This window comes from Tinamus guttatus, unplaced genomic scaffold (genome assembly GCF_059628265.1).
Source record: "Tinamus guttatus ecotype Peru unplaced genomic scaffold, ASM5962826v1 Tinamus_guttatus_pri_ptg000242l, whole genome shotgun sequence".
Classification (NCBI taxonomy): domain Eukaryota; kingdom Metazoa; phylum Chordata; class Aves; order Tinamiformes; family Tinamidae; genus Tinamus; species Tinamus guttatus.
In genome coordinates, this window is record NW_028288776.1 from 5,580,536 (window position 1) to 5,600,881 (window position 20,346).

Consider the following 20,346-nt stretch of genomic DNA (forward strand, 5'->3'; position numbering starts at 1 on the left):
ATTTATGGAGCTCTGTTAGAGCTTTGCCTAGGCAGCTAACCCTGCAATACCATTTTTTTCACAATTTGCCATGTTCTTGTGATGAGTTGCAGATTTCCTTGGCCTCTCGCAGTGCCTCGTGCAGTGTCAAACAGCATGGGATCTCACCAGGCTGCAAGGCCTTCCTTGCTGCTCTTCAGTGCCATGCGAATCGCTCGTGGCTGCTGGTGTTGCGTGTTTGGTAAATACTGTCACTTAGATTAAGAAAAAAACCTTTGAAGAGTTTCAGAAAATGTTTTGTCTTCCCTTCTGTACTTGGTGTGCAGAAGCTGTAGAAATGGCAAAAGCTCTGCCCCTTGTGCGCCTGCTCCTAGGTCCGAAGGATTTGAGGTCAGCAGGGGAGCTGAGCATTTGCTCGTCCCAGGCTCATGTAGGGATACTTGGAATATTGCACCTGGCACACGGGATGCGGAGTTCTTCAGAGTCTGCTGGCTGGCATCGAGTTCATCGTTTTGGTTGTGTTTGGTTCTGTTGTGTTGTTGTTTTTAAAAGGGAAGGATGTAATTTAATGTGCTAAAAAGCTATTGGTGTGTTATCAGTCGCTGTAGTCTCTAGCAGCTTAAATGAGTATGATGGAGACTGTAGCGTGCCTCTTGGAAGAGTTTATCTCCGGTGAACTGCCATTGCCACTTTCGTCACTGCAGAATACGTTTTTCTGTTAATGTCTAATCCTAAAGAGCAACAATCCAGTGTTTATATGCCTTTCTGTGTAAGCTCAGTGTCTGTTTTTGTAAAGCTGGCCGTGACATTCAAAACTGAATGTCTAAAATTTTAAATATATGTGCATCAGACCAACATAAGTGAAGTAATTTGGAACTTAAGAGATCACTTCCACATGAACAGCTCCTCTTGTGCAAAGGATTTTCCTGGGTTTTAAACTGCATTTTATATAGTACTTGGTTTGACTAAGAGTATTTTCTAAATATACCTTGAAGTTCTTTGCTCTTTGTTTCCATCTTAATATTTTTGGTGCAGAAAAGGTTTTTGATGTTTGTCCTTCCTTTTGTTGCACAAGGGCCACTGTGGCATCTTGGAGAATAGTTGACTACAACTGTCCCTACTGCGTAAATATAGAACCTACTTAAGTGGGTTTTTTTAGGGGGGGGTGTGTGAAGGGAGCTTTATTGAAGTAAGTACACATATACCATGGAAGATGAAATTACAAGTACTATGATTGCAGAAAATTCTCTAGGATTTCTAAAAATAAATAAATAAATACCAAAGAAATGCATAAAAAGTAATATCATAGTTAGCAGCAGAGATTGATACTTGTACAAGAGGAAATTAATATAAATTGTTGGCTTGCAGAAATTTCAAGCATTTTAATGCATTTAATAAAGGGTTGCCATTTAAGTAGCTTAAGTATCCTTCTCTGTAGATAACGTGTCTTGGGATTTAACAAACCACTTATTGTTGGATGAATTCCACTCAGATGTGATTGCCGTTCTAGCAACAAAGACTAGCTGATGAAGAAGGTAAAAAGAGACAGCACCGAAATGGTCTTCATGTTAGTGGTGGGGGAAGGAAGAGAACAGGTTTCTGGAGTCCTTATTTAGTCCTCAAGAACCTTGGGCCTGGGCAAGGTGTTGTATAAAACAGAATCAAAACATTGTTTCTGCCCACAAAATCTTCTAACCCAAGCTGTTTTGACTCAGATGAGACATTAACTGGTTTCAGTTCATCTAGGGAGAAATGGGAGCTGGTGAGACACAGCCTGGTGAGGAGGTGGAGGTGTCATGCAGCATAGCCAGATTTTCGGTTGCATCTGACTGAAGAAGAGCATTTCAAGGAATGCATCAAAGCTTTGGGTGCGTGTTTGAATGAGGGCTTTCCTCAAGCCCCTGAGAGACTGGAAAAAGTTCCAGGTGGCATTTAGCCCCTCTTTTTTTTTTTTTTTTTCTTCTTTCCTTCTCTCTCTCTCTCTCTCTAAATACTGACCTGAGGGATGGAGTGTGACAGTATGAGATAACTGGAGGTGGGATTTACTCACTAAAACTGAGCGAGAGATGCTGGGGGGTGAAGACTGGAGTCCTGTATACAAGGGCAAAGAATTTACCACATGCAGCATATGAGGGATTTTGCAGAGGATGAAGAAAGAGGGACAGCATGGTCAAAGTTGGAGGGGGAAAAAAACATCCAGAACTGTATTTTGAGTGGGTATTGACAGGGTAGGACCTCAGGAGTTAGGGCAGGAACACAGTCTGAAGAACAACTGCAGCAAACCTTGCAAATGTGTGCTAGAAGTAAATACAGTAGAGTAAGCACTGCTACAGAGTCATTGAAGTCAATGCTGCATAACATAAAATTGCATAATATATTTATTTGTGAAGGTTAATAAAGCACAGCTTTGCACTGAAGCAAGTCCTTGACAAGGTGATCGTTTTCTCATTCCCTATGCTGAGATTTCATGATATGACTGAGTTTGATGGCCCCCTGCCAATGGAAGGGTTGAGCTTTTGCCAATCCCCTTGTGCCGCTCTGGCGCTCATCCGTCCCGCTCCGAGGCTGGGCCCCTGGGCTGGGAGAAGTGAGCTGCCCCCTTCCCAGAGAAGGGAATGGGTTTTGCTGGTTGGGTGAGCTCCGCTTGGGCAGAGTCTCAGAGCTGAGCATGAACTAGAGGGTAGGTGCAGGGTCCACGGGTGCACATGGGTACATGTGTTCCTTTTCTGGTAGCAAGCTGGTGGGTTGTCTGAGCTGTATTTAAAACTTCAGAGTTGGAGTGAATTGGCATTGCTTCTGTCTCAGCACTGAGTCGGAGTGACACAGCAACTGTCAAGTACCCTGATTTCAGGGTGCTATCATGCTCTTTGAAAAGTACTGAAATTGTGTACAAAAAGAGTAGTTTTGTAAATGATAAAGGCCAAGTAATGCATTTCAGCCATTTGCATAATTTTGAATCATTTATCCTTTTGAGGACGGTCGTCGTTCGGCTCACTTTGGAGAACGCTTAACGATATAATCACGCTCAAACTGTCTGTTACCTAGCTGAACTGAGGCTGAACGTAACTCTGCTTTGGGGGAGATTACGCACATTCTTGGTAACCTGGGAGAAATGTCATCGAGCACAGTGTTGAAAGGACAACAGAGATGAGAGGCACGGCCAGTGCTACAAAGGGTTGAGATGCCTCATGGAAGAAACTTGAGACCTGGAGCAATGGAAATAGGACATATCAGCGTTAGCATTTGAGCTCATGGGCCTAGGAGGAATTGATAAGAGATTTTTTTGCTCCAAGATGAGTGGGATGGAGGAGATAACCAATTGGAAATGCTGGAGAACCACGTTTTGGTTTTTACATAGTCACAAGATGACAGTGAGTCACGAGTGTGACTGTGCATGTGTGTGGTAGGGGGGAAGCAAAGTGGGGTAAAGAGGAGGGAGGGGGGAAAAAAGAAAGATAATCCTAAGAATGGAGATCCCAACTGCGAGAACACAAAGAGCTCGATTTGGGTGGTAAATGAGTACTGAAAGGGAGCTGGAATAATTCCTCTTTATAAATGCACCAGGGAAGCAAACACTGATCAGCGTGTAAGCTACAGGATCAATGTTAGATTGCAAACAGGTGGATAAAAACTTGGGAATAAATGTTAGGCTGAAAATCAGAAGATGTGGTGTCAGATATGGAAACTGAGGAAAAACATCCATGCTTTGGAAGCTGGTAGCTTTCTGATCAGAGCTCGTGGCGCTCAGGGTGCTTATGAGTGGGCTGGGGCTGTGGGAAGGAGCCCCCTTTGCTTGTCGCGGGGGTGTGTGGCAGTGGGTTATCATGATGGGATGGTGTCGAAGTGGGAATGGGGAAATTGTCCCTTGAGGTCAGTTTGTGTTTGTTTGTTTATAAATCTGGATTGGGACTATGTGCTTGGACCTAACCACTTTTTTTTTTTTTTTTTTTTTTTCCCCCAGGATGGAGAACTCATGTCATTAAGTAAAGTTTTAACCTTTCCTACTTTGTATGTGAATTTCTTTGCTGCTGTGGTCATTTATGAGACTTGTTTGTTTTTTTTCTAGGTGTTTTTATGGCTTCTGTCACAGCAGCATCTCAGTGTCTCCCAGGCATTTATGGATTTATTCTGAGAATGTTCCTGTGAGGTAGGAAAACATTATCACTACGTTTTACAGACTGGGAACTGAGGCAAAGTGCACAAAAGGTTGCAGGAGGAGTTCCTGGCCCAGGCAGCAGTCAAAATCCTGGCAGCTTGTTTATGGTCCTGATGGAAACCCCAGCGACCTGCCTTTGGGTGGTGGTTTGGGGCTTGTTTTTTGTCTCCTGTTCCGAGTTTTTGTACAAACAGTCTGCAAGGGGCTGGGAGGACTTGTGGAAAGTATGACTAGTGTTACTGATGTCCTTTTTTTAACATTGTTACTTACGAGTTGAAATGCCTTTCTAAAAATATCAGCAGATCTGTTTATGTTAAATCATTAACGTGTTTAGACTTTAAACAGATAAGCTGTCATACTTTTTTGAGTCAGTAACTCCTTTATCCTACCTGTCTGGGCTTGTGGTTGTTGAATTCCTCCTCTGCCTAAGCTAATGCCATCTCAATCACCTAAAGCAATGCCAAGAATTTCATCATCCATGCAAAAATCTGATTCGTGTCAAGACAGGTGTACAGTTTCTCAAGCACATTTATGTATGATTACTGTTTAACTTCATTTTTCAAAGGTCTTTCCAAGCCAGATAAAATGTTCAGCTTTGAGCTCCCAGATTCTCCCAGAAATCGGATTTTGGTGCCTTATTAGTAGTGCTGATTCCTTTCAAAACTATCGCAAAGTTTCTGACACATGTGTGCGCATGGAGTTATCACTTACCTCATAAATTCAACTCTCATGAATAACAACTTGAATTTATTTTCTCCCCTTCAAGTAAGGATGTTTTAAGCTAGCTCTCCCTTGAGCCTTTCTTTTCCTTAAAGTTTGAATGTAAAGTATGACTTTTGCTGCCTTAAAATTTTTTTCAAGCTACAGCAACATTACAAATTATGAAGACACCAGCAGGCTCTCACAATTAAATATTTTTATTGTCTATTAAAATAAGCAACATTATTAAAATGATAACACTGCAAAGAAATATTTAATGCCAGCTTTCTAATTTTGCGCTCTGTAAAATGCACACATAGAATGATATTTATGCTCTTTATTAATGTATATTACGTGCCTCTGTGTCCCCAAGAACTAAGCCCTAATGACTCATGAACTGTCTCAAAGTGTACTAAATAAGATTAAAGAGCTGGCCAGTGACCTTAGCAGTCAATTAGGCCATGCATTACTCAGCCCTGTGTTTGTGGAGAGCAGAAGGGAAGCTAAAACTCATTAGCCAAGATGCCGATGGATGAAGCGAAGAAGGTTTCTTTAAAACCAGGAGCTGGTCTTGTTGCTTAAGTGGAAATTGAAGCACTTAGGCGGTGGGTATGTCCTTGTGCATGTGTGTTGGAGAGCAGCGCCCGCGTGGTCCTGGGGAGGTGAGAGCGGCTGGGGAGCGAAGCTGGAGGGGAGCAAGGACTGAGAGGCCCCGAGCCCCTGGGGCCCGGCCTTTCGGGTGCGGAGGGAGTTGGATCGGGCGCCCAGCAAGCCCTGTGGAGAGGGGACTCGGGGGCGGCACGTGCGGCCCGATCTGTTGTGTGACGGGACCCGGGGCGGCACGTGCGGCCCGACGTGTTGTGTGGAGATGGCACAAACAGGAGGACTGGTTTTGGGAGCCTGGTGTTTCACAGAGTTTAGGGGCTACTGCCAATCTGGTTGGGGCTACACCTGGAAACAGAAGTGTGCTGGAGCAGGTGCAGGACTTGAGCTGTTGGCTCTGGTCACGCTGTTGTTCAGCCAAGCACTGCTCTTCAATGGCCTCTTGTGGTTGTTTGGTTTTTTTCCCCCTCTCTTTTTCTCTTGTTAAGTTATGCATGTTTTCAGCTGACCCCAAAAAGTCGTTCTGCTGCTCTTACTGAAAATTCAGGTTTCCTGTAAATAAAATGTGACAGACCTGGCCCATACAAAATGCACTGAAAGTGTGGTCTGAGTGGCATGCAATAACATCTTCTAAAGTAATTTTGTTTTAACTGCATAAATTGGGCAGAATCTCACTGATCTAGGTCAGAGTTTAACTGTAGGGTTTTCTTTAAAAAAAAATTTCTTTAATAAAGTCCATCTGTTCCGATTGGGAGGCAGGAGAACCCACAAGAAAAGTCTCCTTTTGCTGCCCAAATGAATGGGAGAAGAAAGATAAAGATGCCTTTTCAATCATGTCAAGCTGAATCTAAAGTATCAAGGAATGATTTTACAGGAGAACCCCTGAAGATAAACTGTAACCTAGATTAGCAGAATTCAGATTAAGCTTTCAGGATTTTGGAGACTGTATTACATCCTGAAGCGTTCTTCTGACATTAATTTAAGCTAAAAATGTTGTATGGTCACTCTTTCAGGGATATGTAGAAATACATTAAGTTTTGATTTTCATGTTACAATCCTGAAGTTATTAAACTTGGAAAAGTGGAAATTACTTTAAGAAATAAAAAGACCATTATTTTCCAAATGAAATAGTTACTGCTAGAAAAAATGCACTTTTGTTTTTTAATGTGCAACATTACCAGTGAAAGTTGGACATTTTGAAATCAGTTAAAACAGACTTCTGCACATGGTTAGTTTTCTTCATTCTGACTAAAATAGAGGCACAGTTGTCATCAGATAACACTGTCATCTTATTCTTTGAATCTCTTTATTTTTGAACTGATTTACATTTTGGAAAATGTGTTGTGATAACATGTTCTCATTTAAAGGCTTTTCTGTAATATAGGTTATGTATTTGTACAACACACTGGCACAAAGCTTATGCAATTCAGAGTGATTTGATTGTGTGTTACACTGAATTGGCTGCAACGCACTAATGCTTAATGCAAAACAATGAATTACCCATTACTTTTCACTTTAATTTGGTCAGCAATATTTTCTAGCTGTATGTTAAATGACAGCCTCCAAAGGTTATCAGCTGAACCCGCTGACATAGCTCGGCGTTCCTTACGTATGGCTGTAGATGGGTTTTTGGACTTGGAATATGAGAATTGCCATGGAATCTTTACAAGCCCTTTTATCTCTCAAATGACTGGAGTACTTTAATATATTGGTGCCCAAAGGGCAGGACTGTGGGCGATTTACCTAGTTTCACATAGGATGTGTTGGAGAATACGTGTGGAGAGGGAAGGGTGGGGTTCCCGGCTACAAATTTGGACTAGTAAAATTCGTTTCTGCTTTGAAGCTGTATGTTTTAACTACTCTGCATGGATATACCTTTTCAAAAGTGTATTTTAGGAAAAACAGTATCAGCAGAAGCTGGCAGTATGACAATATTGAACCGTATTTGCAAAGTTGAATGTAAGTATTAGCCCTCTGGTCTTAATTTCCTTTTCTATTATATAATCAGCATATTGGTATGTGGCTTTTGTGTTGTCACTTTACCTGTTTAATTACTTGAGCTATCTGCAGGTGAGGCAATAAAGGCAGAATCACCATAACTGGCAATGTGAGTTTGTCATCCCACCTAGTCAGCACTTGCTAGCACTCTGGCGCAATGGATTTGAATAGCTGCCACACCATGTGTGTGTTTCTTAAACCCGAGACAAGTGCTGAACTCATTAAAAATACATGCTACATAAGTTAATGTGCATAAGAAGTTTTGGTGCTGGGATCTCCTTTGAGGATACATTTAACTCTAATTAACTTGGTTTCGTTCTATCTAGTATCAGCATAGGCTTGGTTGAAACCATCCAGTATTGGTTAGGCTTCTGTTTTGAAGTAGAGCTGGATGGGTTTACAAATTAAAATTTTAAAAAAGGGTATGAATACGCATGGAGTTTCTGGTGCCCGTGGGCTGCCATGGCAGCACCCTTAGTTAGCTACGCGCTGCTGAGAGCAGCAAAGAGCTCGTGTCCCAGCTGGGACACTGGCCGTGGGTTTTCCAGGTGCTGCACTGCCTACTGCATGAATGTGCTTTGAATTGCACAGTCCTGGGCAAAACGAGTGTTTCCAAAGATGCCTGAAATTACTAGGTTTGTTCTGCTGAACAACTACATGATAGCAAACTCCTTTGAGTCCTGATTTTTCCAGTAGGAAAATAGAAAATAGTAGCATAGGAAATTACCGTTTTTTTTGGTACTGTTCATACTTTCTCTGTTCATACTTTCTATTCATTATTAGTTCATTATTCGTTCAAGGATAATTTTCAAGTAGTCTGCTAATTATGATTAATTTTTCCGTGGAGGCAAGCAGCATGAAAGGGATTACTGATAGTGATGCTTGCATTGGGAGCAAATGCAAATACATGTGGATTGGTAAGTTTGGGTTTTGGACTTTTTTTGTTTGCTTTTGGCCTAACGCTGTTGGAAACCAAACTGTGTTATTAAGTCCATCAAAAAAGATTTCAGTGAAATCAGATTATAGTATTTTGTGAGACTGTTTTTTACTTTATCACTCCGGAAGAGAATACTCACAGATCCAGATTCAAGAGTAAACTACTATATTTTATATAAATGGAAGAATGTATGGCTTTGTTGCAACTTTGACAGAACTAACAATAGAAAATATATTTTTTCTTATTAAACTGGTACTGGGATTGTATTCTTACAAAAACATGTCTAGATACAAACCTCAGGCAAAACAGATACTAGATTTAAAAAAATGAAAAAAAAAATCGAGTGTTCATCATTTATTGAAAATTGGGCCTTTTAAAGGATTTCAGGTTGGGTACAGTAGAGATTGAGGCATCCAATTCACTAACAGCTTTTGAGAATGACAGCCAGAATCTCCATTAACGTTGTCCTCTGCCTAGGGGATCATGGCGCAGAGACCGATGTGCCTTTGAGGGTGGAAGTGGAGCAGTTTAGGAGGGTACTGGGCTTCAGCTGAGATCTGGTGACAGAGCATGCAACTGTGTCTAGTTTGTTTTTCCTGAAAAACAAAATAGAAATCACAGAAGATCATCTAAGGTTGGCTGTTCCTCTTTGCATAGGGGCAAACCAGCTCTCCTTCTGTAATGAGCTACCATGTCTCAGCTAGAAGGATGGTAATTTTCAGCTGATGAAAGGTAAATTACAGCTATAACAGGTGGGTGCATTAAAATTTTAATGTGCTTGAAGGTATCTTTGTGTTCAGAGAGAAGTGGGACTTGCTGTGCTCGTTTGGACCAGTGGTCAGTCTAATTTGGTACCCTACCCCCAATGATGATTACTGCTAGGTAACTAAGGGCCTGCTGCAGGAAATTGCGAATTTGATTATCAAATACTTTATCTGCTGGGGAAGTTTTCTCTGGTGTTTTCTTTCTTGATTTATCAAACCAAAACAGGCTGGTTTAGCTATTGAAGCTGTCCCTTTTAAAGTGCGGTTAATTTTCTTTTTAAATCTTTCCCTGCAAAAAAGGAGCTATTGACATTTCTTAATGTTTTCCCTCTAGAAATCTCAGCTGAAGGTTAGTATAAGCCATATACAAGCCATTGATAGCCTTTAGCTGGTCTGGAACTTCTTTTTAATGTCCTTTTGCAACTCTAAGAAAGCAGTCAAGCTAGAAGAATAACAGTCTGGAGTTTTGTGCTATAAATTTTTAAATAGTAAATGGGTTTCATGTAGTTGTTCTTTTGCTTGAGTGTGTCTTTACATTAATTAAAATTAATTTAAACAAGGCGATAGGCGTAAAGTGCAGAGTAGGAAAAGAATAGATGAAAAAAAGCAGATAAGATAGGTGTATTCAAATAGTCAGAGCCTGTTGAAATTTGCTCTAGGGTACATCAGCAACTAGCCAAGCAACCTTTGAACCATTTACAATTATCTTTTAGAAACTGTGAAGAGCAGGAGAGGTCCTGGAGGACTGAAAGGGCAAGTGCAGTACCTGCCTTTGGAAAAGGAAGATCCAGAGGATTATAGAGTAGTTAGTCCAAATGTGATGTGTTGAGAAATGAACAAAATTATTAATCGGTTTCCAGGAATCTGGAGGTTAATAAGATAAGGAACGAGGGAGCAGTAACAGCGATATATCTTGACTTCAGTAAGACTTTTGACATAACCTCTTGTGGCATTCCTGTAGAATAGGGAAATATACATATTTAATTATAAGGTACACAAATAACTGCTTAAAGACCATATTTGAAGAGTAGCTACCCATAGTTTAATGGGAAAATCAGGGAGCTGGGGGATGGAACATGGAATTGTCTGCGCGCGCCCCTGTTTGTCTTGGGCTGAGCTGTGTTTGCAGTTCTCTTTACTGATGCGGACAAGGGAATACTTACAAATTCACAAGGAAGCTGCAAGCATTTTGAAGCACAGTTTGGAATTAAATAATTCTGATAAACTGAAAAAGCATTTTGAGAACTGCAACATATAATGAGTTAAAAGAAGGAAATATAAAATAGTACGTGATTAGGTTGTGCAACTCCAAAGGAGCACTTGGGGCCATGTAGTGGATCACCACTTATATACAAGCCAACAGTATGATGCAGTTGCCGAAAGGATAAACTTAATCAGGAATATGCTAACGGGACTATAATTATGTGTGAGGTAATGATGCTGCTCTAGTCAGTGCTGCTCGGGTCCTGGATGGGAAGCTATGTCCCGTTGCAAGCCCTGCCCTTGACGGGGAACGTGGGTTGACATCTGCTGGAAGTGCCTGGCATTTGGAAGATGTGGCATGATTAGTCTGTGGGAGAGGAGCCTTGAGCTGCTGTTTGTCTTGGCCAAGGAATGGCTTAGAAATCCTGTTGGTTTTACAGCAGAGCTGCTTCAGGAGAGAGCTGGTGGCTCTGCCCCCACTGAGAGCCGGAAGCCTTAGACACTGAGTTAAAGTCGTTGAAAATGTGAACGAATGCGGTGGAGAGGCAGCCAGCTGCCGGGGACTGGAGTGTGAGGAGTGCAGGTAGGGGCTGAGGGAACTGCACTTCCTTAGCTAGGAGAAGGGAGGGCCCACGGGAGGATCTAGCTGCACTCCTCCCTCTGGCAGCAGAGAAGGAAGTTGTTAGACTCTGTAGGATTGCAGAGTGGAGCAAAGAGGCAGTGGTCACAAGCTATAGCAAGGGACATTCCAGGCAGACATAAGCAGAAAACTTAACACAGTGAAAGCAGACAAGTGCTTGAACAGGGGCCTAGAAGTGGGATCACCATCCATAGAGGTATTCAGAAATAACTGGAAAAGGCTCTGTACAAACCCATCTAACTTAAGTTAGCTCTGCATTGAGCAGCGGGTTGGCCTGGAGATGTGCAGAGGTTTCTTCCTAGTTGTCTTACTCTGTGAATCTGTAAGCGTATATGGTTCCCTTTTGTTTAGCGGGTGAAATTTTTGAATTGTTGAAGTCTCAGGCGTAAGTCAGTGGCAGTGCTCCTGTAGTTGATGTTAATCAAGGATTCAAAAGGGCAGGTATTTTAATTACTGAGATTGTTTCCCTTTGAGTAGTGTCTGCTAATGACATGAAGAAGCTTGTTTTCTTCATCAAGCTCCAATACAAAACACTATTAATCAAATGTTTAGATTTCTTCAGTACTTCAACAGTTTGTTTTGTTAAAAGCATTTAGTTGTTTTTGGATGCGAGTGTTTAACTTCTTAGCTGTCAAAAAACCTTTGCATCCAGCACGTGGTTGATGAGCAAATGGCATGATTGAATGTTCAAAGGAGGCTGTAACCTTGTAATGTAATAAAGATGTACCTAATCAGAGAGGCTTATTTCCCATCATAATAAACAGAAAACATGTGATGAGTGACTTCAGCATCAATTTCTTCTTAATGTTTTGCAAAACTAATCGCTCTGAGCTTTAATGGCTACGGGGATATGTAATCTCTAACATGCAGTGGTTAAAGATTAATATGCATTGGCTGTGTTTAAAGATCTAGAATGGCTCTTATGTAACAAGACTTTAACTCTATTTTTAGCTCTGTGAAATTTTGTAAGGTGGCTTCCAAAGGTAGGGAGCTTTGGCATGCGGAGAGGTAGTTGCAGTCATGAACTTTGTCAACAATTCAATGCAGTTGTTTTTCTTGAAAGGTTTTTCTGGGTTAGAATGTCGAGAAATTGACACTAAAGTTTCTGCTAAGGTCTGATTTAATCACTTTAAAACATAGCTGGGCTGCTTGACAGATGACCACATCAAGCATTCTCAAAGACTAATGGTCTGTCTTGTTCATCTGTCCCCATTTTTTTAATCATGCTGATGTCTCTCTCTTCCCCCCCCCCCCCCCCCTCCCTTCTACATATTAAGCTGACAAGGCCACCTTGCTCAGAGGTGCCACTGTTGAAGTCATTCCCACGATGGCTGTGGCACTGTGCAGGGAGCTGACCTCTCCTGCCTCCTGGGGACACTGACTTTCCTGGAGCTTACACAGGGCACTGGAGACAAACCATCTGTTTAACCTGTATTAATTGTGATGTGTCTCTGTGTGTATATATACATACATATATATATATATACACACACACACGCGCGCACACACACTCTTCTTTCCTTCTGTGTTAGTATTGGTTAAACCATCATAACTGAAGCTGCAACAGTGTGAAATTCTATGGTGATGACCCAGCTCAACACTCCTACTTTTCTTTCAAGATGCCTCTTGTAGTGGTGCTTCCTTGCCAGCCTGCATGCAGAGGTGGTGATCAGGGGCTTTCTCCTGAGTTTTACTTTATAGCCATTATCTCCAGATGGTGTGCATCTATTTTATACTATTGTAAAAGCTGTGGTGTTCACCTCAAGTTCTGTTTCTTATATAATATAGCTGGGTTTTTTGGAAGCTTCAATTTATCTGTTTATCTCAACAGTACAATTTATTGGTATTGTTGGAATCGGAGCCTAACCAATGAAGTATACAAGGAGAAAGGGCTGATAAAACGTGTGCTATAGATGTTATGACAAGTACGTCATATTTTTTGCTGGAAAGCAGAGTGACTGATTGGCTGCAGACATTCCTGACACTGTCTGACAGAAAGGGTTATTTTATCTGAAAACAGTGCAGTTACAGATGAGAGAGTTCCTGAAAAACATCACTCACTTTTACTGGTGACATCCATCATTTCTTAATTATGGCTGCTTTCAGGTAAAGAAACAAGCTCTTTTCATTGCTCCTTCACAGCTTCTCTTGTCACTGCAGGTGCAGCGTAGGGTTAAAGTAGGTTCTTCATCCTGTGTCTCAGGGACCTGTGGATTAAATTAATGCATGTTGGTGTCTCTGTTAGGTGTGTGTTGGGCTGTTACAATGGCAATGGCTGTAGAAAATGAGTAACTTGCAGTTTGGCTGCCTCTTCTGAAGCACAGAGGATCTGTTACAACTTAGGACTGCTGAGCAAGAATTTGAGGTTTCAACGTCCCTTTACGCAGCTGAATCAACAGAGCAAGACAGAGTGATGTGAAAAGGGAAAACCTTGATAGCTGTTCGGATTGAGAAAAGACTTTTTGAATGTCTGTTTCCAAGTTTTGGACAGCAGAACCCTTCAGCCTGCGAGTGCTTCGTGAGATCTCTCCCATCCTCGCAATGGTGGCCTGTGGCACCTGCTTCCCCACTGCTTGCTGGGTGCTCCTACTGCCCATGACCAGCTACCTCTGCCCCCTTGGAGAGGAGGAGGAGGAGGAGGAAGGGTCCCGGGACCCCTCCTGGCTGGCAGGGAGCCTTTGCCCTCCTCGCAGAGGGGCCGCTCTCGTGGTGCGCTCGCCGTGCAGCCACCGTTGGAACAAAAACCAGAGCTGGAGCTTTCTGAAACGCAGAGTTGGCCGAGCCTTTTTTCCAGCAAACCGGATGGTGCCGTACAGCGCGGTTCGAAAGCGCCGCGCTCGTGCTGGCGCTCAGCACAGCTGGCACGAGCGTCGCCCGGGGATGCGGCGCCGCTTCCAAGGCCTCTGCTGCTTCCTGGCACGAGAGCAGACGGTAGCAGCTGTGGCCCTTATATAATGGCCTAATTGATCTGCAAGGCTCCGATCTGCTGGAGGCCTTGGGTGTCTTGCAGGCTCGTTTGCTTGTGCCCACCTTCTATGGATGGTCCTGTTTTTCTGCTGGGTCCTTAAGAAATTTATTTCCATTGCAGTGCGAAATTGTTCTCCTCTTATATTCCAGCAACATGAGCAGTTAGGGGATTTACTTGTTCTGAGTCTTATGTTTGCAGGAGCCATCCAGCTAACTAGCTGTTGGGTTTGTTTGCTTTTCTATATGCATGTGCCATGCTTTCCACCCATGAGCACTCTTGTCTGGCCAGATTTCTGTGCATTTACTTTGTATGAGCAGACCACAGGTACGGAGATGCAGAAGATACCACAGTGGTAGTCAGTGCAGGTGCCTGTATGTGCGGCTTGGTTGGGGAAGAGCAAATGAGCTTTTTCAAAGTTGTTTCATGCAGATGACTTTGCAGATGGTGAAATGCTTAGCAGTCTCTAATTGCTGAAATGTTGTGTGCTGCTGCTTGCCTTTGAAGAGCAGGTGCCTTGCAGCCCTTCCCTAGTTGCTGGTGGGTTGCGGTAATTAAGCACACCTGGTAGTGACAACAGGGCTGATGCACCTTGTGCCTCTGAGGATGCTCACGTCCAAGATGGAGCGCACTCAGTAGGGTTGCTGGGTAGCCTTTGATTTAAAAGCAGCCACAAGGTTAAAACCGCAGCCCACGGATGAGGTGGGAGTAGGTAGCTGTTCTCCACCTACCTTCCAGGCTTCCTCCTGGGCACAGAAGGAGGACAGACACTGTCCTGTCACTTGGAGTTGGTGTTTTGTTGTCTTGTTTTTGATGCCGCCTTTGCAAGAGGACCAAAAGTTGTAGCCTGTTGCCTCTGATAGAATGCAAAAGTGACTTATAACATGAAGGTGACTTATAACAAAAGAGGAGGCTGTTAAAAGTGCTAACTGGCTCGCCAAAGCTTCAGTGGCCAAACAGCCCAAGTGCTAGTTCTGGACGGACGTCGGTTGTGGATTTCACTTGTGGTCGTGGAGCCTCTGAGTTCTGAAAATTGCACTCTGTACACTGAACAAATTAAGCTAAAAACCCTGAAATATTGTAGTTCCAGAGAAATTAATTACACCAATGGCCAGGTTTTATCTTTCCCAGAAAGAGTTATTCGGAGCCTAACTTACTGAAAAAATGCTGAAATACCCCTAACCCAATCTTTTTGAGGTCTGAAAGACTGAAGTGGATCATTATCTATCAACTCCCCAAGGACTAATTTGTGGGGAAGGTGGTGCCAGAGCAAAGTCTTTTGCAGGGAAAGTGTGGGAGAGGCCATCTGTCAATATTGTTCTTGCTGCTTTTCTAATGCTTTTACAAATTGATAGCCTGGGAGTTGTCTCTGCTGCAGGTAAAGCCTGTTTCAAGCCCGTGTGTGCTGATATTTTATTGAAGTGAGACACGAACGCTCCAGGGAAAATGGCATTGTGTGATAAAGCACTCTGATATATGCATATAGCTTAAATGTCATCTTAGCAGAAAAAAAGATAAAGCAGATGTTAATTGTAAAACTTTACTTACATTTTTTTCTTATTAAAGATTTTCATCTAATTCAGCATATCTGAACACGTACAACTGTTGTGTTTATAGACCATAAAAATATTTCTTTGAAACAATTCTGTGATTATGCAAATACATTGTTTTAATAAAAGGGAGAATAAATTTAGTAGTCTCTGATTAGAGAGAAATTTCCTTTCCAAGATTGAGAGTCTGAAGTAACAGTTGATTTTTATCATTTGTTTTGAAGAAGAGAATTATTGGTCCACACTTTATTTAACCATTAGATAAGCAGTTTGGCGAGAATAGCAGTTTTAATCAGTTTTAATGATATTTTCCCAATACGTAAGGGGCCAGGAGATGCGTAAGTCTAAAGGTCTGCTGGTAATTGCCGAAGTTATGGGAGCTGTTTGCGGAACACGCAGTGCCTGGATTGCTGCCTCTGCTGCGAGTGTATACCCGACCTCTGCTCTTGGCTTAAAGTGTAATTAAGGAATACGTGCTTCTGTGCATTTGACAACAATAAAACCATCCCATTTGCAGATGGTGAGGTACTTAGTAATGGCAGATACAAATGAAGACCTTCAGTGAGTGCTGGTGTTAAGTGATACACCTTCTCCCAAGGAAAAAAATGCATCGGCTATTACATTATTAGCTGACATGGTGGGGCCGCTTTCTCCACTGCAGCTCTAATGATGCCAGATCAAACCTTTTAGTGTTGCTCGTGCGAGTGAGGTAATGGCTTGTTATCTGATCTTTGGAGGTATGATCCCGTTTGGCACCTTTTTCAGATGATCAAGGGAAAAGCGAAGGAATCCTGACTTGTCAGGCATTTTGCCCTGTGCTTTATGCAAACCCAGCGTCAAGATCTTTGCTAGGCATTGCTTTCTGCCTTCCTCTGCTAGTAACATCATGTGCCTTCAACGTGTATCGTGCTGCAGAAACATGGGAGGGAAAAATGATTGGACCAGTCATGTCTGAGGTCCTTCAAGACCTACTTTTTTTGTTCTTAGTGTAGTATTTCTGGAGTTCTCTGGGCTAACACAGATCGCTCTGCAACAGTGACCAGCTTATTCTTAGTCTGCTAGTTTGAAATGTTATAACTTAGATTTTTGGCTTCTCCAAGTTTAATCTTCTCAGTCTGGAAACACAACTCCTCTGTGTCGGGGCAGAAGTGAACCTAGATGAGGCAGGATTTTTTCAAACACATTCAGCATCCGTTTGTCACTACTGAGTTAATGTCAATAGTTCTAATAAAGCGTGTGTGTGTATACATATATATATATATATGTATAATGTTAAGCAAGCAGCTGTAGTATTTGAAGCGTGGCTTGCCAGGAGAATAGTGTAACACCTTTTGGACAGAGCAGGCAAGCAGGGGAAGCTTCTGAATTGAACCTTTGTAGGCTGCAGTGGGGAAACCTGATAAAGAGGCAACTTGAAGTACGGACGGAAAAAGGCATTGCTAAGTAGGAGAAAAGATCTGAAAACCAACACTGTCTCTTGATGCTTCTGCAGCAGAGCATCAGGCTAGCTGGGAAGAAACCGTAGCTCTTGGTAAGAAGCTTTAAGCAACAAAATTACAAGCAGAGGGTATTTCTCTCTGGCCGTGTGAACAGTGTTAGCTGACTCCCCTAGAAAAGGCCTCTGGTATGTAAACTCTTTTTTTTTTTTTTTTCCCCCTCCCCCTTTTGAAGAAGGAATTTGAGATCTGCTTCAGGGCTGCACATTAACCACGCTGCAAACGTTCCTTTCCAAGGCTTGGTAATAAATATAAAATTGACAACTTCAAGAGAATTGATTAAAGAGAAAAGATTTCATATATATATGAAAATATATATGAAATATATATGAAAATCTTTTATACATAAAAGTTTTTTTCCCCACTATATAGTGTTTTTGTTTGTTCATTCATTGGGGCTTTTTTTTTTTTTTTTTTTTTTTTTTGACCTGCTTGGAGGGATGAGAATCCAGCTAGGGATCTTCGGTCATTTCTCTTGTTCCTGCCTAAGATTAATGCCCAGACGGTTTTAAAAGGCCATTAGTACCAGGAACAAAAGTTAAAAGGGAACAAAGCGTCCCTTTGGGTGGCTTTCCCGGCCTTTCATTGCGGATGCAGCGCATGAGCGCCTTGCGGCGCTGTCCGCGGCCGGGGCCACAATGGGGACATTGTGAGCACCTCCTCGCCCCGCTCCGCCAGCCGAAATCCCGCTTTGGCACCCAGGCTGTTTCTTTGGTGACGGGTTATGGCCGCAGAAATATACACTGTGGCCCTGCGCAGAGCTGAAGGGGTGCGAGGAAGAAGACAAATGTGTTCAAACACGGTTCTGTTTTGCAAGCCTTCAAGGTGATTAAGAATAGGGCTGTTTACATATTATATTTAACGTGGCGCAGCAGCGTAGTGTTAGGAATTCAAATGTCAATGTTATAAATCCCGAAAATATAATTAAAGGTGATTTAACACTCAGAATGCTGTGCCCTTTACATATACATTATAATTGCCTTTAATTAATACAGAGTCTTGTAGTTTCACTGAGCTGCGCTGTTTTTTCCTAGTTGTTTAATTTTAGGAAGGGTTGTGTGCTAGTCCCTCAGAATGTTTTTTTTTTCCTCAGAAACATAAAACATCTGTAGTTTTGGGTTAACTGGATGCACCTTGTGCTCCTTGGTCTTACAGAACCGCCTGAAAGCCTCCTTGTGTATCTAATAGGTTTGTGCAATGTATTTTGATATGAAAAGAGAGCTTTTTGTCAATGACATGCCAGTCATGGAAAAAAGAGGCAAAATGTTGAATTCTGTAATAAATACTTTGATAGAGCAGCTCTTTCACAGGTAGAGCAAGAAAAATTGCCAAGGCAGAGCGTGCAAATGGGAGAAGAATGTGCAGTTTCCTGGGAAGGAATCACACGAGCCCTCGCACGGATCTGCCAGGCAGTACAATATCCCTAATAGCCCCAGATCCTTAAGTAGCCTATTTTCGTAATCCCACAGGTAGTTGTTAAGAGCATTTTCTCCTACTGGGAGCCTGGGAGAACACGTATGCCTCTGTTGAACTTCTTGTCTGCTATCACTATATTTATGACCTTAATGGAGTTTGCGATAGTCAGACTAAGAGATAGTAGCCGCTGTGTATATCCATATTTCAATACTTTTATTGCACACCTACTGGCACCTGTTATTGGAGTAGGTGAAATATGTGGGTCACATCTGTACGGATAAGAGACCTCTCCCGTGCCCTCAGAAAGTGTGCATTCCTTTTCGGTGGATCTGCACTAAATTTAGACCAGCTTTTTAGTTGCATTTTGCAGATTTAAATGAGAAAAAATTCTCCTGGGCTAGGTGGCTCATGCTACTGAGCTAGTACCCTGGGCAGAATTAGTAAATCAGCTATTTCAATGCATTCTTCCAAAATCTGGAGTGTGGGGGAGAAAAGATTGACAGACCAATAATTTCTCACTGGGATTTATGGAAATTATAAAGTCAGTGGCACAGGGTAGGAAAGCTGTATAATGCAGTTTGTTGTGTGCTTTTTAGACAAACCATGACAATTTTGAATGGGGCATAATGTTTTTTTAAGAGATGCTTTTTGTGCCACTCTTGGACTTTGGAGCAAAAGTCATGCAGGATGCTGAAGAAACAGATTGTGCAAAGAGGGTGTGAGAAACTGATATTAAACTTGTTTATGATACAGGAATAAAAAGTATGTTGCAAGTAAAGATTAACATGTCCTTATTTCAAAACAAAAGAACTTGCCTGAGATGCATTTTCTTATTTTGATCGATAAGCTACTCTATAGAAATGTTAAAGTTTCGGTCAGGAACAACTAAGTGCTCAGAATGAACATATATTTGTTGCTGAAACCTGATCCCTCTATCACTAAGACTGAGAAAAAGCATAGTTCATGTTATATATTTTATCAAGTATCTGTCTTCTTCCACAGTTAAATTATGTATTTATGCAAGGTATGATGACCTTTAATTTGTAGGCTCTCTGGAGGTAAAAATCCTAATTAACAGTGGCTTTTGTAGCATACTGTTAAAGCTATCTGAAAAAGTCTTTGGGTAAATTAGTCCTGCCTTACTGCCTTGAACACCTGGGGGCTTCCAGTTGTCCAGGAATTAGCATCTCGGGGCTGCCTGCGTGTGCCAGCACCGCTGGCCCTGCCAGCTGTGCCGAGTGGTTCTCGGATTCGGACTCAATGCTTCGTTTGGAAACTTCTGCTGAAATAAATTGGGAAGTGTTTGAAGAGGGTAACGTGCCGTTCCCTGGTTGTGGGGGGATTACAGGTCCGGCCTTGCTTCCTCGCTGCAAGCAGCCTGAGCCCCAGATCAAACGAGGAGGCAGAGGCAGGGTCTTTGCTCTGCCTCAGAAAGGAGACAAATCCGCAAAGGTTTCTCTTCAAAGAGGGGCCATCCTCTCTAATAGATCTTTATCGGATGTAGCTGTGCTGCTCGAAGCAACTTAGCCTGGGTGAGTTGTAAAATCCTGAAATCTTCCTCCTCCTTTTTCAGTAAATCCCTCAAAAAAGGCGAGGAAGCACCTGGCACGTACATGCATGGGAAGCACGGTTGGAAATTCTTGCTGGGCTAGAATGTGGTGCTTGGGAGAAGCTTCTCTTTCTGAACAGGCAGACAGCAAAGGATTTCACCTCTGCGAAGTCTGCAGCGCAGGGCAGCTGCGTTGGGAGCGTGCCGGTGCCTGCTCCGGAGGCTGCTTGCTCCGGAGAAGGGAGGCTGCCTCAAGCTTTTTCAGCTGCTGTTGAAATATAACCGTAGTCCCTGGCTGGAAGATTATTTTGCAAAAGAAAATCGATCTAAATACTCCATTAAAATCTTTTGTCGAGGTTGGTAAATACCTCACGGTAGCCAGTAATTGGCT

The 20,346-nt window shown here is 42.4% G+C and overlaps 1 protein-coding gene across 1 annotated transcript in view; it reads left to right on the plus strand.

Moving 5' to 3' along the window:
- The first annotated feature begins 4,002 nt into the window (after window positions 1-4,002).
- Window positions 4,003-20,346, plus strand: part of PTPRF (protein tyrosine phosphatase receptor type F) — a 272,958-nt gene continuing 256,614 nt past the window's right edge. The window contains 1 exon segment of the mRNA XM_088526108.1: window positions 4,003-4,126. Within this exon segment, the coding sequence (XP_088382234.1) occupies window positions 4,020-4,126 (107 nt within the window). The 5' untranslated portion in view covers window positions 4,003-4,019.